Genomic DNA, 22,151 nt, shown 5'->3' on the forward strand with positions numbered 1-22,151 from the left:
AAAAGATAAATAAAATTGGCAAACCATTAGCATGGCTAACAAAAAAAGGAAGAGAGAAGATTCAAATAACAAAAATCAGAAATGAAAAAGGTGATATTAAAACTGATTCATCTGAAATACAAGGAATCATTCGAGACTACTATAAACAACTATATGCCAACAAGTCTGAAAATCTGGAGGAAATGGATAAATTTCTGGACATACACAAGCTCCCAAAACTGAGCCATGAAGATGTAGAAAATCTGAACAGACCAATAACAATAAAGGAGATTGAAGCTGTTATCAGAAAGCTCCCAACAAAGAAAAGCCCAGGACCAGATGGATTCACAGCAGAATTTTACCAAACATTCAAAGAGAAATTGACACCGATTCTTTACAAACTATTCCAAAAGATTGAAACAGACGCAAATCTCCCAAACTCATTCTATGAAGCAAACATCATCCTGATACCAAAACCAGGTAAAGATATAACCAAAAAAGAAAACTACAGGCCGATATCCTTGATGAATATAGATGCAAAAATCCTCACTAAAATACTAGCAAACAGAATACAGCAACACATACGTAAAATTATTCACCACGATCAAGTGGGATTCATCCCAGGGATGCAAGGTTGGTTCAACATATGCAAATCAATAAATGTGATACACCATATTAATAAACTCAAACACAAGGACCATATGATCATCTCCATAGATGCTGAAAAAGCATTTGATAAAATTCAACACTCATTCATGACAAAGACCCTCTTTAAGTTAGGTATAGAGGGAAAGTATCTCAACATAATTAAAGCCATATATGATAAACCCACTGCCAATATCATCCTGAATGGGGAAAAGCTGAAAGCTTTTCCTTTAAGAACAGGAACTAGACAAGGATGCCCACTCTCACCACTCCTATTCAACATAGTGTTGGAAGTACTAGCCAGAGCAATCAGAGAAGAGAAGGAAATAAAGGGCATCCAGATTGGAAAAGATGAAGTCAAACAGTCCCTGTTTGCAGATGACATGATCCTATATATTGAACAGCCTAAAGCCTCTACAAAAAAACTCTTGGAGGTGATAAATGATTTCAGCACAGTAGCAGGATACAAAATCAACACACAAAAATGAGTAGCATTTCTATTCTCCAATAATGAACATGCAGAACGAGAAATCAAGAAAGCCTGCCCATTTACAATAGCCACCAAAAAAATAAAATACTTAGGAACTGAGTTAACCAAGGACGTGAAAAATCTCTATAATGAGAACTACAAACCACTGCTGAGAGAAAGTAGAGAGGATACAAGAAGATGGAAAGATATCCCATGCTCTTGGATTGGAAGAATCAACATAGTGAAAATGTCCATACTACCCAACGTGGTATACAAATTCAGTGCAATCCCCATCAAAATTCCAAAGACATTTTTCTCAGAAATGGAAAGAACAAAGTACCACGCATAGCCAAAGCAATGCTGAGCAAAAAAAGTAAAGCTGGAGGCTTAAGACTATCCGACTTTAAACTATACTACAAAGCTAGAATAACCAAAACAGTATGGTACTGGCATAAAAACAGACACACTGATCAATGGAATAGAATAGAGAACCCAGAAATCAACCCACACACCTACAGCCATCTGATCTTTGACAAAGGCACCAAGCCTATACACTGGGGAAGAGAGTGCCTCTTTAGCAAATGGTGCTGGGAGAACTGGATATCAATATGCAGGAGAATGAAACTAGACCCATACCTTTCACCATACACTAAAGTCAACTCAAAATGGATTAAACAATTAAATAAACACCCTGAAACAATAAAACTTCTTAAAGAAAACATAGGAGAGACACTTCAGGAAATAGGACTGGACACAGACTTCATGAATACGACCCCAAAAGCACGGGCAACCAAAGGAAAAACAAACAAATGGGATTATATCAAACTAAAGAGCTTCTGCACAGCAAAAGAAACAATTAACAGAGTCAAAAGACAACCAACAGAGTGGGAGAAAATATTTGCAAAATATACATCTGACAAAGAATTAATATCCAGAATATACAAGGAACTCAAACAACATTACAAGAAAAAAACAAGCAATCCAATTTAAAAATAGGCAAAGAGCTAAGTAGGCATTTCTCTAAGGAAGATATACAAAGGGCAAACAGACATATGAAAAAATGCTCAACATCACTCAGCATCCGGGAAATGCAAATCAAAACCACACTGAGATACCATCTAACCCCAGTTAGGATGGCTAAAATCCAAAAGACTCTGAACAATAAATGCTGGCGAGGTTGCGGAGAAAAAGGAACTCTCATACATTGTTGGTGGGACTGCAAATGGTGCAGCCTCTATGGAAAATGGTATGGAGGTTCCTCAAACAATTGCAGATAGATCTGCCATAAGACCCAGCTATCCCACTGCTGGGAATATACCCAGAGGAATGGAAATCATCAAGTCGAAGGTATACCTGTTCCCCAGTGTTCATCGCAGCAGTCTTTACAATAGCCAAGAGTTGGAACCAGCCCAAATGTCCATCATCGGATGAGTGGATACGGAAAATGTGGTACATCTACACAATGGAATACTACTCAGCTATAAAAACGAATGAAATACTGCCATTTGCAACAACACGGATGGACCTTGAGAGAATATATTAAGTGAAACAAGTCAGGCACAGAAAGAGAAATACCACACGTTCTCACTTATTAGTGGGAGCTAAAAATAAATAAATAAATTCACACACACACACACACACACACACACACACACACATACACACACACACACACACACACACACACACACACAAAAAAAAAAAAACCGGGGGGCGGGGGGAAGAAGACATAACAACTACAATTCCGTGAAGTTGATACGACAAGCAAACAGAAAGGACATTGTTGGGTGGGAGGGGGAAGAGAGAGGAGGGAGGGAGGTTTCGGTAATGGGCCACAATAATCAACCACATTGTATATCGACAAAATAAAACAAATAAATAAATAAATAAAATATTTCAAGGACTGGCCAGTTAGCTCAGTTGGTCGGGGTGTGGTGCTGGTAACACCAAGGTCTGGTGTTTGATCCCTGTACCCACCAGCTGCCAGAAAAAAAAAAAAATTCAAAGTTTAAGATATTAAAAAATAATCATGAATTGGTTCCTGGAACAAGCTTTTTGGAAAACAGATAAAGTTTTAGCAATAATTCAATATATAGATGAATGCAATGTGTTCTGACTTGGCAGTTTTATTCTCTATTAAATTATTATTAGTATTATTATTTTTGCTGGCTGGCTGGTACAGGGGTTTATTAAATTAATTTTTATTAAAAATGTATGTATTAATAATTTCTATGTTCTTTTCCACAGTGCATATAGAATTATTTGGCCCAAGAATATATAGGAAGTATATGTATATAAATGTGTACCATCTTAAAGATCTTAAATCTGTTTTACTTTTTCAGCAATTGCCTGTTAGGTCTCATCCAACCAAAGACTGTACTATACTTCTTGAGTTTATTTCACTTCCAGGCATCATTTTGTCATATGTAAAGTGGTGATAATATTATTTACCTAATAGAATTGTTATGAAGATTAAACAAAAACAAATGTAGATCACTTACATAGTATCTGCAAGGCAGTGGTTAATATTATTAGTTTCCTTCCTGACGTTATAAAGGAAGTCTTAAAAACCTTTAATTTCTATGTTTTTCCTTATTTTTTCAAGACAACTTTTTTTTTATTTTCTTTTTTTGGGACAACATATTTTTAATTGTTCCAATGTTTTCTTTATTTATAAAACTATGGGAATTTCAGAAACATTGTACTTTATAGTCCGCCCCAAAATTTCCTGCCTATAAATGGCGGTTCTGATGTAAACGCACTTCATTATTGGTATTATTAGTGGCCCCTTCATAAACTAAGATTTATGTACCTCCCTTAATACACAGATGAGTAAGATTCTGAGGAGACTCACTATTGAACAGCAAGCCTCGTCTGTACTTAGATACTACAATGTTTATAAATATTTTTATTATTATGGTCTTAAAGCCATTTCTCAATAACTGAGTCATTAATTAAAAGTGCAGAACTAATTCATGGCATTCTGTAAAAAACATGGCTCAGTAACAAATAAAGAACATTGGTTCAATAATGTGTCAGTCTGTTTTGGATATATAATCAGTCATTTATAACTTACTCCAAAAAGAAATTCACATTTGTAGAATTTTAAGGAATTATATAAAAAAGAAAACCAAAAACACTTCTAGGCGCTGTAGTCCCTCCCAAAGATTGTCTCCGTCATATACTTTCATCCATTTGGATTGTAAATGTAGCCCAGGCAAGAGAAGTCTCACACTAGGCTGGTAGTAGTGGGTTGGAGAGAAGTAGATGAATGAGAGATATTTTGGTAGTACAACCAAAAAAGACCTGTTGATGTTTTGGATGAGGAGGTTAATAAGGAGAAAAATCAGGGTAACTACAGATTTTTGGCCTGAGTGATTTCACCGGTTACTGACATTGGCAGGAGCAACGTCGAGAGGAAGACAAGGGTTATTGAGAACAGTATTTTGGTCATGCCAAGATACCAGCATTAAGGCATCCGTATGGAGATGTTCTACTGACATTTGTGATAGATCTGGATTGGATATTTTTGTAAAAAATTGATAACATACTATTTTAAGCAATTATTAGTAACAATTATTATTATCACCACTACTATACATCGGGAAGTAAAAGCTCAGCACCCTACGCCTTTCTCAATCCTTTGAAAAAACCGCTAATAGAAAAGGCAGGGCTTTTCAACAGTTCCCATTCATCCCATTCTCAGAGCCTGGAGTGTCTCGCGTCCAATCAGCGTCCAAATCCCCTGCGTCAGCAAGTGGGAGGGGCTTAGATGGACGGTTCCCTCCGCGTGTCTGGCTTGGCCACGTCTAAAGCGCGGCAGGTCCTTGAAGTCATATAAATCAGTTATTTATCCGTTGGCAAAAAATTGAGCTCCTTATCTCAATTTTAGTATAACAAAATTAAGTTGTACATAGTAATTGCTCTTATTATTTACTCGTTTTGTTTAGTTTCTTTTTTTCTTCTAATGGGTATAAAAACTACCTCTGAGCTTTGCGGACTTGCCGGTCCCTTCCCCGCGCACGCGCGGGTGGTAGCGGGGGCGGGCCTGTTTCCGGGTGGCGCGTGGGGTTTGAGGCCGAGAGGTACTCCTGCGGCTACCAACATGGAGAGTCTGTACCGAGTCCCGTTCTTAGTGCTCGAATGTCCCAACCTGAAGCTGAAGAAGCCGCCCTGGGTGCACATGCCATCGGCCATGACGGTGTACGCTCTGGTGGTGGTGTCTTACTTCCTCATCACCGGAGGTAACTGGGTCTGCGTGGGGCCCGAGAGGCGCCGAGGCGCGGAGAGCTGACCTCCACAGGGAGGCGCGTCTGTTCCACTGACTCCCTCAACCCCGGGGGAAGCATCGCTGTGCTCGCGGTCTTGGAGGGTCGAGGGAAGCTCTGGGGTCCCAGGTGTTAACGTCCTGAAGGTTTATATTTCCTCACGCCCTGTCCTGTATCTAGAGAGAATTCGTGTTCTCCCTCTGCTTCTCCTCTCTTAGCTTCTTATCCCCAGGATCCGAGTCGAATATGTTTTTAAATATATATGTATATATTTTCAGGTGGTTCTTTTTATTGCTTGTTGTTTGACAAACGTATGGCAAGTTTATGGGAAGTCTAGTTTGGTCCACTCTGCTTCAATGGTTGGTCGAAAGGGTGCGGGACGTTTAACTTCTCTTTTGTCTACGGTCCCTGGAACCTTGGAAGAGACTTGACAGTCCTTAGGTTTTTGTTAGCTCAAACCTAAGGGTGTTGTATTGCTTTTTGCCTGATCTACAGTAAATATGAATGAAATTTTCCGAAACCACGGTTTTGGTAAATATTTGAGATTGGAGGTGAGATTTGCAGAAGGTATCATATTTTAGAGCTTAGAAGTTGAGAATTTTAAAAATAAAAAAATAGCATTATTATTAAACCTTTCTGAATTATCTATCATCTTATCCACTTCTCAAATTGAAAATTCCAAAGGGGTGTAGCCTTGTATACTGGTGAGTTGGCAGTCCGACTGCAGTCTTTTCAGAGCCAGCACCCGTTGAAGCCACAGTTCCAAGATTTATTTAAGACTGCTACTGTGCTTTTAGATTTTGGGAAGTGGTATTCTTAACTTGGAAATTATAAAATTAAGCTCTCTAGATTAGAGACAGCAAAAGTGGTTCTACTTTTAAGGGAATAGCCATTTTTATAGGTGATTTGTGAGAACAGTTAGCACTGAAAAGGGAAGAATCTGAAACTGAGAGTTCTAGAAAGTACTTTTGAGTTTACTCCTCTCTCTAGTCTAGAATGGTGACAGTTAACTTATGTTCGTTTAAGTAAATTACATTTTAAATATGTTGATAAAATACTAGCTAACATTGCATTAGCATTAGCTCAGCAAGTAAATAGCTACTGTATTGAATAAATGAAATTTAAAATGCATGTGGCTTTCTTTATAATAGAATCTTCATCTGCTATTCTTACATCCCTTGGAGCCAGATCCTTTGCTAGAAGCCTCAGTTTTCATTCTGGCCACTTTTTCCTGTTGATTGTTGTAACAGGAAAAAGTGGGGGAGTTTTCTGCACCAGACATTGGGGGAAAGTGGAGAGGACACCTTTTAGTCACCAAGTACATGAGGTATCATTTATGATAAGTTGATTATGTCACTGGAAAGGAGTTTCTTCTAAAAACTGTGAGTGTACCTTTATAAATAAATAATATTTATTGCTGAGAAATAGTCAGCAAATATATATTGAGTTCCTATCAAGTTCCAGGCACTAGGTACTGGGGATAACTGAACAAAACATAAGGACCCTGCCCTCTTGAAGCTTTTAATGTTATGGTTGGAACATATAAAATATCATGTAATTTTTTTTCTATTATAAATTGTCACAAATGCAATGAAGGAAAAGAACAAGGGGTTATGAGAAAATAGTGGGAGTAGGGAGCATCATTTAGATTGGAATGTGGTTCCCAAGGAAATGACACATAAAGCCAAAATCTGAAGGGTTGGGGAAGAGGGTATGTTAGGCAGAAGGAAAAGTATGGACAAATGTGGGACTGAGAGACCAATTAGGTGGTTTTTGTAGTTGACTTAGTCTGTATTAAGTTGATGGCAGTGGAGATGGAGGATAATATAATGAAAGATATGTTGGAAGTAGATTCAGTAGGTCTTGATGGATTGATTGGGTGTAGGGGAAGAATAAAGTGTGAAGGAATCTTACTGGTTTCTAGTTTGAACATCTGAGTGGATGGAAGTCTCATTTTCAAAGACTGAAGAAAGAAAGTTTTTTTGTGCAGGATGGTGAACCAGAGGTCACTTCGGAATATAATTAGTTGGATATGTCAAATTTGCAAATTTAAGAACTGAAAAAAGAGTCTGTGTTGGAGTTCATCAGTTAAATATTTCCTGAGCTACCATGAACCAGATATTGAAGAACATAGACAAAGTCCCTGTTCTTAAGGAGCTTGCATCCAATTCGAGCAGTGCTAACAGAGTCTTTAGTGCATAGAATTGAAAGCCCTGGAAGTTCAATTCCTGAGAGAATGTAGAGAAGAGAACAGTGGACCAAGCCCTGAGGAACTCCAACATTTAGTGGTTTTATGACAAGGCTCAGTAGAGAGGTAGCAAGAAAACATGGAGAGGAGTGTCACAAAGGCCCTAAGAAGGGTGTTTTTCAAGAAAACGCGTTTAGTAAACTGGATTGAGTGCTGCTGGGAAGCCTCCTAAGATGAGAACTGTAAAGTGTCCATTGAATTTGGCAACATGGAGGTCACTGGCAACCTTAGCAAGAGCAGTGTCAGTGGTGGCAGAAGCCAGATTGGACTGGGTTGAAGAATGAAGGGTAGTGGGGAAGTTTGCCTAATTCTTTCCAGTAGGAAGCCTGACTCCCTTTCAGAAAGGAAGCATAGTGCCGAGCCCGTGGCGCACTCTGGAGAGTGCGGCGCTGAGAGCGCGGCGACGCTCTTGCCGCAGGTTTGGATCCTATATAGGAAGGGCCGGTGCACTCACTGGCTGAGTGCCGGTCACGAAAAAGGCAAAAAAAAAAAAAAAAAAGAAAAAGAAAAAAAAAAAAAAACAAAGAAAGGAAGCATAAAAATAAGCTGTTAGAAGGGTCTGAAGTCAAGGGAGGGTTGATATAGGGAAGGAGAGCTTGAAAATACAGGAAAGTGAAGAGATATCCAAAGAAATGAAGTCCCTGAGAAGACAAGAGAGAACGGAGTCCTGATAATTGTAGAAGGGATCCCACATTGATGGGAGGAGGGACTTGAGGTAATGTAGCTGGAAGGGAGGGGATGAGGATGTATGCAGGTACCAGGAGTTTGTAGATTTGGCTGGGGAGAAAAGGCAATTCCTATGTGATTGCTTTGTCAGGTGACGAAGACACAGGCTTGCTTTGCTTAAGAAAAGCTGGAGGTGAGGATGTTTGAAAACAGTGGAGAAGGTAAAAGTAGATGTTGACTGAGAGATTGAGAAAACTCATTAATGTTGTTGAGCATTCATATTAATTAACATGATGACATTATGACTTAACGATGGATGTTAATATTAATTATCATGAATCTCAAGTATTACCTGTCTGCCTGATGGTGTGATTTAAGAAGTCTCCTAGTTTTACATTTAAGCAAGAAAATTTCTCTAGTTACCTCTTGATTTATAGAAACAAATCCAAAGATCTGTGGAATATTTTCATGAGCTAAAATATAGCCTTTAACATTAAATCTCTCCTTTACTGTGGAGTCATTCTTGAGTATTAATAGCAACTGTTATTGAATGCATTTCCTTTATGAATTTATTTTATTTATTTATTTTTCTGTGTGGCTGGCCAACAAAGGGATCAAACCCTGGACCCTGGTGTTATTCCTTTGTGTAATTTATACAGTAGTCCCCCCCTTATTCCTGTGGGATATATTCCAAGACCCCCAGTGGATGCCTGAAACCTCAGTATCGAACCCTATAGATAACTTTTGCAGTTTGAGGTGCAGTAGCAAAACTAGCACAAATTTTTTTTTCCTTCTTCACAATTTATGGAGAACATTGTTCTTTCTGTTGTTTTTTTTTTTTTTTTTTTTGGTGGCTGGCCAGTACAGGGATAGACCTTGGTGTGACTAGCACCACACCCTAAACAACTGAGCTAACCATCCAGCAGAATATTTGTTTTTATCATGGATCTTAGCAACCTCAGCATATGATTTTTTTCTTTCATTATTAAGTTGAGAATTTTCACCTTTTCACTTAAAGGAAGTACTTTATGGCTTCTCTCTGGCATATCCAAATTGCAGTCTGGGACCATTATGAAGTAAAATCAGGGTGACTTGAACACAAGCACTGTGATACCACGACAGTCAATCTGATAACCAAGATAGCTACTAAATTAGTAATGGGCAGATATGCTGGACACAGGGATGATTCACATCCCAGGCAGGATGGTGCACAAAACTTATGAATTGTTAAAACTTATTGTTTATTTCTGGAATTTTCTGTTTAATATTTTCAAACAGTGGTTGACAGTGGGTAACTGAAACCCTGGAAAGTTAAATTGAGGGTAAGGCAGGGGGACTGCTGTACCTCTGTTAGAGATAATATAGTTTTAGAAGTCATTCTAAAACCTTGAGTTGAATATCTGAATGGTTTATCTGAAACTTAGAGGATTAGCTGGGCTTCATTTCATTATAATAATACAATCAAAACAGTTTGTTTAAGTGTAAATTACCCTTTAGAGACAAAAAACTATAATCCTGCTTTTTAAATTGAGGAATCTAACTTGTACTATTGTCTTTTATATAGGAATAATTTATGATGTTATTGTTGAACCTCCGAGTGTTGGCTCTATGACTGATGAACATGGACATCAGAGGCCAGTAGCTTTCCTGGCCTACAGGTAAAAGATACCTTTTTGAATCATTTGGTGGTGGTTACTGGTGCATATCTGCTTATTGAAAAATAGAGTTAAGCTTATATGGTCCATCTGTATTTAGACAACAGCTATTTTTAAATGCTGAATTCTGAGATGCCAGGAAGTGGGACAAGAGCAGAAGTATATTATTTATTCATTTATTAGGAAATAAAGTATTTGACAATGATTGTTGTATCACCAATTTAAAGGAAGGTGTCAGTTTAAAATACATTTATAGACTATTCTTGGGGGTCAGCACACTACAGGGACTTTTTTTTGTAAATAAAGTTTTATTGAAATTAGGCATGCTCATTTCTTTATATACGATTTATGGTCACTTTCAAAGCTACAGTGGCTGAGCTGAATAAGTGTGATGCAAACCATGTGGCCTGCAAGCCTAAGATGCTTACTATATGGAGATTTAAGAAAAAAATGTGGACTCCTGAACTATACCATTAAATGAGAAAAGTAATTTTTGAGACTTTCATGTTGCATTTCAGCAATGAAATGAACACCATTCCAGTGTGGTTTGGTTCACCTGAGCAGTGCTTATCATATTTCTTTCTAAAATCCACTTGATAAATATCTATCTAAACATAGCTATATATTTATAGTAATGCTATATATAATATGCATGGAAATTTCCTGGAAATATTTATTATGATTCTCTGGGGAGGGGAACTGAATGACAGGAGATCTTGACGGTAGGGAGAACTTTTATAGTGTCCTCTTTTATACTGTTTGAATTTTGAACCTGGTGCATATATTGCATTTTTAGTGAAACAGTTAGTTAACAAAAATTTATATTTACATATCCCTATGTGTATAATCATGCCTTTAACAGAGAAATTTGCTTTTTGAGGTCCCTGAACTCTGGGAAGTTGATGAAAGCTCTATATCTCTAGAAAAATCATATACACATATATATACAAATTTGTATGTAATTATATGGGTTTTTATTTATTTTTATTTTTTTTAATTTAGTTTATTTATTGAATCAAAATCAATTATACATATTTTTGGGGTTGAACATTGAGATATGATGATTAAATCAATATTACTAGCATATATATTGTTATAAATCGTAATTATTCTTTTTTTTTTTTTTTGATCGGTATGGGGATCCCAACCCTTGGCATGGTGTGGTCTGCACTACGCTCAGCCAGTGAGCGCATCGGCCATCCCTATATAGGATCTGAACCCACGGCCTCGGCACTCCCAGGGCCACACTCTCCTGAGTGAGCCATGGGGCCGGCCCAAATCGTAATTATTCTTTATGCCCCTTGTCCAATCTCTCTCCTTCCCCCATTCCCTCCCCCTCCCCCCTCTAATTGCCCTAGATTTCTTCTCTCCTTCTGAAAGAATAATAGTTATTCTGTTAATTTGTTGCCTAGATGATCCGTCCAATGCTGAGAGATGTGATCGGGTCCCCCAATAATATCATAGAGCAGATGCTTCTTCTGTCACTCTGAAATGGGTTTTGTGGAAAGAGACATCCTCTTCTTTTCTTTGTCTCTGCTGGTGACTCTCCTTGTGTCAATGCACTCCAGAGGTTGGCGGACCATCTGCGTGGTGGTTGTGGTGTCTAGCCGCTTTTGCAGCAGCCATGGTTATTGTGGTAGCTGTGGTGGGCCACCCACGTGGAGGTGCTGTTTTTGGTATGCTCCTTGGCACTGGTGGCATGCCTGGTTGTGGGGTGTGTTTGGTTCCCTTCTCCATGCCTCTGGTCCCTGGGCAGGCCCCAAGGCACTGGCGCCATGTGCCTAGTTGTGGGAGAGGGGTCCAGTCCCCTTCTTCATGTCCTGCATCCCTGGATGGGCCCCAAGGTGCTGGCGCAGAGTGTCTGGTTGAGGCAGGGCAGTCTGATCACCTTCTCCATGCCCCGGGTCTCTGGGTGGGCCCCAAGGTGCTGGCGCCATGTATCTTGTTGTGGGAGGAGGGTCTGGTCCCCTTCTCCATGCCTCAGGTACCCAGGTGGGCCCCGATGTGCTGGTGTTTTGTGCCTGGTGTGGGAGGAGGGTCCAGTCCCTGGCTCCATACCTCAGGTCACTGGGTGGGACCTGAGGCACTGGCTTGGTGTACCTGGTTGTAGGAGAGAGGGCCAGCCCCCTTCTGCATGCCTCTGGGCCGGGTGGGCCCCGAGGTGCTGGCACGGTGTCCCTGGTTGTGGGAGAGAGGTCCAGGCACCTTCTCCTTGCCTCGGGTCCCTGGGTGGGCCCCGAGGTACTGGCGTGGTATGCCTGGTTGTGGGAGAGAGGTCCAGACCCCTTCTGCATGCCCCAGGACCGTGGGCAGCCCCCGAGGCACTGGCTTGGTGTGCCTGGTTGTGGGAGAGAGGTTCAGTCCCCTTCTCCACACCTTGTTTCCCCAGGCGAGCCCTGAAGCGCTGGCTCAGTGTGCCCGGTTGTGGGAGAATGGTCCAGTCCCCTTCTTCATGCCCTGGGTCCTTAGGTGGGGCCCAGGATGCTGGCGTGGTGTGCCTGGTTGTGGGAGAGAGAGAGGTCTGTTCCCCTTCTCCATGCCTCGGGTCCCTGGGTGGGCCCTGAAGCTCTGGCACAGTGTGCCTGGTTGTGGGAGAGAGGACTGTTCCCCTTCTCCTTGCCCTAGGTCCCTGGGTGGGCTCCGAGGTGCTGGCATGTTGTGCCTGGTTGTGGGAGAGAGGTCTGGTTCCCTGCTCCCTGCCTCAGGTCCCTGGGCAGGCCCAAAGGTGCTGGCTGGTGTGCCTGATTGTGGGAGGGGAGGTCCAGTTCCCTTCTCCATGCTTCAGGTCCCCAGGCTGACCCTGAGGCACTGATGCAGTTTGCCTGGAAGTGGGAGTGGGGTCCAGTCCCTAGATCCAAGCCTCCGGTTCCCAGGCAGGCCTCAAGGTGCTGGTGGTGTGCCTGGGCTGGAACTAATTTTTTGTCCTTTGCTTCTAACACGGGGGAACTTCCTGTCAGATCCAGTACTTGAGCCTGTGTGGTTGAGCTAAATTGCTACTTTGCTGCTGTTTCCCTAGGGAAGGCTTTTTGTGCAGCTCAGGGCTTGATGGTTGATCTTATAGGTACTTCTGGCTTTTCAGAGACCTGATGGATCTGTGTTCTGTAGAATCTATGATCTGGGCCTGAGTTTTTCCATCAACCTGCACCCCATGCAGTTCTGCATTCCCAATGAGTCTCCTCTGATTGGTCCTGTGCTGATTGGAGGGCAGGTTGGCTGCCCTTGCTGTGTCCCAGTGTTCTCCCGGTGGGCCCGTCTCCCCCACCGCCCGTGCTGCAAATGCTTCCCATGGGACGGGCCTTTCGCTGGTCCCTTGCAATGACTAACTGGCCTCTGAGTGGCTCCCTTTTTTCAGTTGTTCTGCCTCCTCGCTCCTGCGTGGGTCCACATGAACCCTATCTGAAGGGCACAGCTGCAGCTTCTGCCAGCTCCTGCTCCATGTGCTTATCAGCTCGAGCCTTAAAGCAGCCACAGCCCGAAATGCTCAGAGCAGCTTTTTCTTTCTCTCATCGTAGTTTCTCCCGCCTCCATGAACTCTGTAGGTCTCTCCTTCTCTTCCCCTGAGCTCCAGCTGGCCCGGCTTGGCTGATGTTATATTTTTATAGTTGTAAATTAGGTTGATTTGTGGGAGAGAGTGACGCTGGGAACCGTTTATTCTGCCATCTTCTAATTATATGGGTTTTTAATAAGGATTTTTTATAAGGATTGCTAGAGTCCTTGTGGAGTTCATGGAACCTTAGTTAGGAACACTTGCTTTTAAAGTATTTCCCTTTGAAATAAGTTTATTAATTATTACCATAAAATTACAACAAACATTTCTAACCAATTCAAAATTAGTTTGAAACTGATAGTAGAAATTTAAATAGCATAACTTTTAAAAGCTAAACTAAGTTCTGGGTAAAAGGTTTGTATCATAAAATAATTGGCCTTTTTAGCTAATAATTAAAATGAGTATTGATTTTACATAGACAGTTATGTTAGTTGAGATTTTAAAACATTTTTTGAATGTAATCTTCATGAAGACAAAGATTTTTGTCTGTTTTGTTCATTTTTGTATTCACAGAACCTAAAATGGTGCTTGATATATAATAGACTCTCAATAAACATCTTTTTGAATGAATGACAGATGAATATTCAGAGGTATAATAAAATAGTTTTAAAGGGTGAGGATAATAAATTAGCACAAAAATCTTTTGGTACAAAGCAGAAATAGGAATTTCAATCTGAGGGAGAAAAATTTTCATTTTTCCAGAAATTTCATTTATTGTTTTACTGTGCTCTTTCTTTTTTCTTTTTTTTTTTTTTTCAGAGTAAATGGACAATATATTATGGAAGGACTTGCATCCAGCTTCCTGTTTACAATGGGAGGTTTAGGTTTCATAATCCTGGACCGATCCAATGCACCAAATATTCCAAAACTCAATAGATTTCTTCTATTATTCATTGGATTCATCTGTGTCTTATTGAGTTTTTTCATGGCTAGAGTATTCATGAGAATGAAACTGCCGTAAGTTATTAAGTACTTTTTGTAATCATCCATTTAACTTATTTTGCAAATTGGTGAAATGAGTGCCTGTACAACATAAAATCATAGGAGATTTAATTTAACCCTCATTTAAATTAAGCAGATGAAAAATCCAAGAACCAAAGAAATTTGTGACTTGCTTAAGGTTATAGCTATAGTTAGTAACAAAATTGAAACCAATAGGTTGTCTTCTTGCCTGTTATCCCTGTGCATGGTCATGAGAAAATTTAGTTATTTAGCATCAACATAACTGACTGGAGATAGTTATTGTTTCTCCGAAGTGCCTTTTGGCTAATTTGTAACATAGGAATTCAGTAGTAGTAATAAAATCAGTAGGGAATATTTTCAGGTTATTAATTACTGCTGTTCTTTGAATATTGGTATGAAGAAAACCTATTAAGCCTTGGATGGGGAAGGAGAGTTATTGCCCCCCCCCAAAAGATGGGAAAAGATATACATATATGTGTATATGCGTATGTATATATGTATACATATATATATACACACACATACACATATAATATTTACAGATAATTTTGATTCAGAAAGCTTATAATATCTTTAGAAGAAAAATAAATTGTTTTTTTGTCAACTTTTATAATTTCATTTGAGATCATTAATTTGAAATGTGGACAACTCTGATCACATTTTCATGTGTTCTGATTAACCTATATGGTTGTACTGGTAACTACAGGAACTTTGGGAAAGCATAACATAAAGATTAGCTCTTAGTAATTTTAGTTTTTAGGGACTGTTTAACATCAGGTGCCAACTATTCTGATTTAGTAGTGTGTTTGAGTTTTACAAGTTAAATTGTTCTGTAGCTTAACCTGTCCATTGTATGTAACACATCTGGGGGTAGAATAGGCAGGCTTCCCTGAGAGTCAGAAGTGCTTATCCCACAGTCATCATGTTCCTGTCTTAGCCCTGGCAGAATGGAAAGAGAGAGCACAGTGTTCTTTGTTAGCTGAATATTGTGTGACCATGTAGCCTCCTCAGACTCCTCTGCCAGTGGAGCTTATTTTTGTGTGGAGAAAACAGTTCTGGCCATTGGCTAAATTGTATGTATGTATTAGGTACTTTAGCCTCTTCTTTTTGTTCTGCTTTTTTCTGCCCTTGTTGGAAATAAGTCACCATAACCTAGTAAGATACACTGGTATGGAAGAGACTGAAGTTTTCCATAGCAGTGCAAGAAAAGAGGAGGCTCCTAGAGAGGATAAAGAGGCTATTGAAAATTAACAATCAAAAGAGAAGAAACCTTTGGAGGCATGTAGCAAAACAGTAGAAGTGAGGTTGTTTTGTCTGTAGAACCAGATTTGTTTTCATTTAACCTGATGTTGGTGTTCTCATTTTTCCTATAGTTTTAGTCCTCTCCTTAGGATGTATTTTATCTTTTAGCTCAGGCATTTGACTATTAGGAAATAGAGCTATCTATCTTCTGATTACAAAAAACCTTTGGTAAGTGTTTAATTCTCTGGATTTCCTCCCTCTTACTTTTGTAATTGTTTATGTAAATATTTGTCTTCCTTTCCCCATTCTATAGGCCAGTATGCAAGATTGACTAAATCCAAGCTTGGGGGTAGGGAAATAGGGTATACTCTCTGGTTTTCAGTTATTGATGATGTTTAGATCTCATCAAAGCAGAACAATGGTCTAAACAGAAAATTGCTACTTTCTGTAACCTGTCATGGAGCTAAATTTGATTTGAATTGTTAAGAGGAAGGAGTTTATGGTTCCCTCTTTGATGATTTCTCATCCACAGCTCCTAATGCCTGGTACTGTGGGTATGGAGTAGGGAGAACAATGGACAGTATTAAATAAGAAAGGGAAACACTGGAATTGCCTTTTCTGGAAAATTTGCTGGCCCCAAAGGAGATGATGAGCAAGGTCTGTTGGCCTATATATTATATACAATAGAGTCGTAGTTAGTATCGTCAGCAAGGAACACGTGTGCCTTTCTTCTTTCTCATAAATTACCTATCATGTCCTAACATATATCTGAACAGTTTGATATATAATAAGTGGAATAACAACAACAAAAATGGTGTTAAAAAACACTAGTAGTCACTGGTTTTTCCAACTGAGATAAGTTTCTAGCATTTGAGATAAAGGATGGCTGTGCTGTGCTGTAAGATGCATCTTGATAACCTTCAGGATGGAATTCTTTTTAATAAACATTTGGATTTTATCTTTAGCAAAAGGTGCCTTTAAGAAGGAGAAAACAGTAGCACCAAAACAGCATTACTGGTTCTATATTTTCTGATTTATGTTTTTTGAAAACCTGATGTCTCCCTAGTGATATAATTTTACTAATTAAAACATGGTTTTATTTGATGCCATGTCTTTTGAAGAAATATGGGTGCTAATAAAATTAATGACTGCTTATTAACTGTTTACATACATAGCACGGCATTTAAAATGAAAAGTTAACTTTAATCCCTAAATTTTTATTACTACAAAGTTACAAAGGAGTGATTTTTATTGTGAAGATAATAATTTTCTAACATAATTTACAAGATAATGTGTGTGAAATTGTGTGTATCTGTGTATGTTGGATATGCTTTAGATGTACTCTTACACAGGCTCAAAGGAATAAGATGATGTTTGGACACTGGAGAGAAGACTTTGGTACAAGTTTGTACTTTGGTTCTTCTGAAAAATAATGAGTAGGGCCGGCCAGTTAGCTCAGTTGGTTAGAGCATGGTGTTGATGAAAAATAATGAGTGGTCATTATTAGACTGTCTTTAGCCTCTGTTATTAGGACAGTTTTTACCTAAAAGCAGAATCTAAAAAGTTAAAAAATAAATAAATAAAACTTGGCCTGCTGGATCATGGTATTATGGACTAAAATTAGGCAAGATGTTTGGTTGGAGGTGGAGGGATGGGTTCCTGTATTTGGGCAAGTCTATCATAAAGCTGTGTAAAATTACTCTGAATAGATGCTATTACTAATTGAAGACAAAGGGCCTGCTTTACTCAGTACTAGGAAAAATGGCCATTTCAGCAGTTTGAACTAGTATTTATTAAGCCTGGTGAGAAAAGTCAGGGAGGTCCAGAGTAAATCCTAAGATCATGGGATCAGTTCAGAAAAGAACTTCTCTTAAAGGGAGGGGGAAATGAAAAATAAAAAATAAGAATATAGTAATACTTAAATTAACATCATTTAGGGATGTTATATGGATATATAGATATATGTGATTCTTCCATGTTACTGAAATTCAACCCTACAAGTACCAAAACATTATTTTGTTCTTTGGTGACATACCTCTTTCTAAAGTGTTTATGTTTTATTGCCACCTTAACACTCACATTTGTATTTAGCAAGTATTTATTATTTGATACCTACATGTATTATGTGCTGTACAGTGTGAACATTAAGCATAATTTTACCTTCTTGACTTAGGGTTACTTTACATTTATACTAAAAAGTAGCACTACATATATTTTCTCAGTGTTAACTGTCACTTAGTGTTATCAGTGTATACCTATTGCAATTTTACCTGTTCCTTCTTCCTCTTTTCAGTTTGCTGGTTATTCTGTGATTTGAGGAAATAGATAACTTAGCTATTTGACTGCCTTTTAAATCAGGCCTGTCTGAAGGAGAGCTTAATGGCCTGGTTTTGTAACCATCCTTTCAGGTGTTTGAGAATCTTTTTCATGTGCTTCCAGATTTGGAGCTACATCCCAGAAAATTAAGGTCATAGAGATTCTGGCAGCTGGGTTGTTTCACTGATAAAATCTTGCATCCTCTGTTTATTTTTAGCAAATGAGAGAGGTAATTCTAAAGAAATAAAACATTCTACAACTGCTGAGGACAGTGTACAGTAGAGGAAGTGAGGAATTTGGAGTTCAGTTTTGGGCTTGCCACTTGTTAGTTCTGGTAGTTCCACATTCTGTAAATTTTCACTGCTTCAGATTCCAAACTTGTTAAGTGAAGTTAATAATGGACCTCAGAGAGTTACTGTCAAGAATAAATGAGGTATTTTATGTGCTGTCAAGCATGATATCAATGTTAATATTTTTATTGTAAAGATAAACAGAGTCCTGAAAGTTCTGTTTCAAGTTGGTTTGTGGCCACAGTTTCAAAAATAAATAAAAAACCAATACTGTTTCTGAAGAAGAAAGTGAGATTTCCATTTCTAGGACCATTGGAGAAGGTAGTGGAACAGGAATAAGGAGACTTGTATTTTAATGCTGGTTCTGTTGGTTTCTGGTCTTGTGGTTTTGAGCAAACTTCTTACATGCCCATACAGTCTCACACTCTTCAGCTGTAAAATGAGAATAATACTTGTTTCACACACTTTTTTAGGATTGTTACAAGGATTAAATGCAATAATGCATATCATAGTATTCTGAGAAATTTCTGTGTTCCAGTCTGTTCCTGCCTTAATATACAAAAGGCACTTAATAATTATTGAAGGAGTGAATGACTTAAAATAAAGGTTAAAGATCCTTCATGGTAGTTTCCCCTGTCTATAGTTGTTTTTTGAGTTCTTGATTTACTTTGATTGTATTTATCTATAATTTTACTTGCATAAAATTCTGACAGGCCTGAATATAATAATTAAGATCAAGAAATTTTCTGGGCCATGAGAGGGACCTAAATGAATTCAGGAGAAACCATAGTAAATGTGTATCACCAAGTTTATTTTTATTTTCTACCAAGAAGTATAATAATTTAATTGTTCTTTTTTTCTTTCTTCCAACAAGATATCTTTATAGCATTATAATATTTCTTAGCATCCCAGAATTTTTCTAAAGGTAGTACTATAGATAAGTTTGATACCTTTGAACAAGTATATGTCCATTTAAATATTCTTTTACATCTAAATATAGGTGGACAATAATCCATGGATTTATAGTACATAAGAATAAGTCACAAACTAGTTACAAGGAAGAATATCACAATATAAAACTGTGTCAAGATATAGAGGTGCAGAGTGCATATTTACATATCAGTATATACAAATGAAGGGAAACTACCCCTAAAGAGTCCTCAGTACCCTTGTTTCATAGTGTAAGCTAGCTGTTGAGTAGCTTCCACTGTGTGTTGCAGGAATTAGTGGATACTTGCTTAAAATCTTTTTGGATTTTCTTTGTGTAAGTGAGTTTTAGGTCTTAAAGTATCCTTTTTGTGAAGCATCAGGCATTATTGTAGCAAATTTATATGTGGTCTTCAAAGTCAGTGTGTATATCCAAAAAGCCTTTTTATTTTTTATTTTTATTCAACTTTAGGTGTAGGGAAGTTGAGAAGTGTTGAGTTGTATTAGAGTTGTTGTAAAGGTGGTTTTGTTAAGTGAAAATTCTCCTCACTCAAAGTGTGGATTGGGCAGGCTGATACACCAGAAGGAAAAGAGTATATGAGTTCTAGGTGGATTAATTGCTTTGGCTGACATAGACCTAAGTCACATAGGGAGTCAAGTGAGTGCAGAAGCTGGAAGGGAGGAAAATTTCATTTGTGAGTGTTTGTTGTGTGCCAGACACTGTAGTGTAGACTTCAGTGTTATAAAGTAAATTTTAATCCCTACTTTACTGATGAAGAAACTTGCAACTCTAATAATAGTAGCTACCACTTGTCAAGTGCTTGTTACCATGAGTAGCAGGTGCTGTATGAGTAGATTCTCTTATATAATTCTTAAAACCCTTTGAGGTCATTCCATTTTACAGATAAGGAAACTGAGTGAGGTTTGCCCAGGCTTACCCAGTAAGCAGTAGAGGCGGGGTCAAAAGGAGAGAAGTTCTGACGGTATCAGGGAGTACAAGGTGTATTAAACCCTTTCTTAATGTGGATAGCTTTACGTAATTTTTCTATTCTTTTTCCTGATCCTGCAGGTCCTTAATTAATAATAGATTTTAAGGGTTTTTTGCAAAAGGAAAGGTTTGGAACTTTTATTCATTAAAAAAAAAAAAAAGTGATAAGAAATGGTTTGGAACTTTATAATACCAAATTTAATGTTTTAATTTAAAGGGGATTTCAGGGCCTAACTTGTACATTAGTAAAAGGGTCTCCTATTTGATCAACATGAAGTTTGACCTTATCAAGAGGTACAACTAAAGCTCCTAACTGCTGTCTGGACATTTCCTAAAGGAACAGAGGGGCAAAGGCAGATACTTCCACACACTGTTTCTTGAGGGCTCAAAGGCTCACCTCCCAGGCAAGAATATATTATGATTATCCCATCTTCTCCTCTGGTAGTAGGGATTTTAGAAATCCAAATCAGTTTCTTTCCATAAAAAGGCTTTATTTTTGTTGCAATTCTCAGAGTCCAAAGAAGATAGATTCTGACTGAATTATTTTAACTTTTACATAACATTTTTTTTTCTTTTCTTTTTTCTTATTCTGTATTGTTTAGTATATTGCTTTGTAACTTTACACTTTGAGGGGGAAAGTTTTCTGACTGAGGCCTAGTAATGTATTTATTTATTGGAGCAAGGGGGGCAAGATTTGAAATAAGAACCATAATGAGGAGTCACGCAATTATATTTTGGATTATCATTTGATTTGTCATAAAATTTGTTTGGGCACTTTGAAACGTTGCTTCCTTTTTTCTTTTTGTGCTTATTTTATTTCTACAGGGGCTATCTGATGGGTTAGAGTGCCTTTAGAGAAGAAATCAATGAATACTGGATTTGCTCCCGTTAATGAAGTTTTAAAGGCTATACCAATCCTCTAATATGAAATGTGGGAGAGAATGAAGAGCAGCAGTAAGAAATATCTAGTGAAAACACAGGAAGCATATCAAAGCTTGGAACTAGAATTTCTTCTTGGTCTCAAAGGCACAAGTTTATCACAGTATTTTTTCCTGCTGACCTATACTGGCATACCAACGATGTTAAGTGGCATTTTCTTCTTAGTTTTTCATTTCTTAAATGAAAAACTCCATTTCTACAACTATTGAATAAAATGATTTATTTTTTACAACCCCCTTTACATTTTTTGGAGATGATATTTCTGGTTTTCAGAAATTAATGTAAAATCTGCAAGCAAGATCCCATAAACAGAACTTTGGACAGCTGATCGGCTTTACTTATGGTGCTTTGTCTTTAACAGTGTGTATGATAGTACATTATTTCAGATATGTATGTAAGACTGTACCCTGAACAATAAAAGGTATGAAAGGAGCAGGAATAAATAATTTTTCTAATTAAGACCTTTTATATTTGTTTTTTAATTCATTAACAATATTAACCTTTTGGTCTATAAATCATTCAGGCCCATTTTGTGACTTTCTTCAGCTACTTTTGGTACCTTAGGGTCTCAAAGTATGGTTGGAGGGATACTTCTTGAGTTAGCCACTCCATATCCCTGTAAATACTCAAGCATGGATTGCATATTTATGTCAGAGTTGTTGAAAATGTGATTGTGCTAGGTGAAATTTTCCTTCAGGCATTCATTGTCAGTAGTTGACACATTTTGAGCCTATGTAAAGCATCTCTAGACCAGTCTGGTCCTCCCATAATTTCTTCTAGCCAGGCCTTTCAGTTCTGTCTGTCTGGTTTTGGGCTTCACTTCTCTAATGGCTCAATTCATTCATTTTTTTGTTTGTTTTTGTTTTTTTGGTGGTTGGCAAGTTTGTCAATTCTTTTTTTTCCTAAGATCTTTAAGTTTACAATAAAATTTTCTCTCAGGTGAGTTGGGATTTTTTTTCTCTAAAAGAAAAAAAGATTTATTAATTCATTTATTCAAAAAGTTTTTAGT

General features: G+C 38.2%; 1 protein-coding gene across 1 annotated transcript; it reads left to right on the forward strand.

Annotated features, from left to right (window-relative positions):
- Nucleotides 1-5,155: 5,155 nt before the first annotated feature.
- On the forward strand, nt 5,156-21,601 carry OSTC (oligosaccharyltransferase complex non-catalytic subunit). Its single transcript, XM_063108385.1, has 4 exons — nt 5,156-5,337; nt 9,840-9,933; nt 14,237-14,434; nt 21,029-21,601. Exons 1-4 carry the CDS (start codon nt 5,199-5,201, stop codon nt 21,045-21,047), a joined length of 450 nt encoding a protein of 149 aa, XP_062964455.1. The 5' UTR covers nt 5,156-5,198; the 3' UTR covers nt 21,048-21,601.
- The last annotated feature ends 550 nt before the right edge of the window (nt 21,602-22,151 follow it).

Source organism: Cynocephalus volans, chromosome 9 (assembly GCF_027409185.1).
Source record: "Cynocephalus volans isolate mCynVol1 chromosome 9, mCynVol1.pri, whole genome shotgun sequence".
Lineage (NCBI taxonomy): Eukaryota > Metazoa > Chordata > Mammalia > Dermoptera > Cynocephalidae > Cynocephalus > Cynocephalus volans.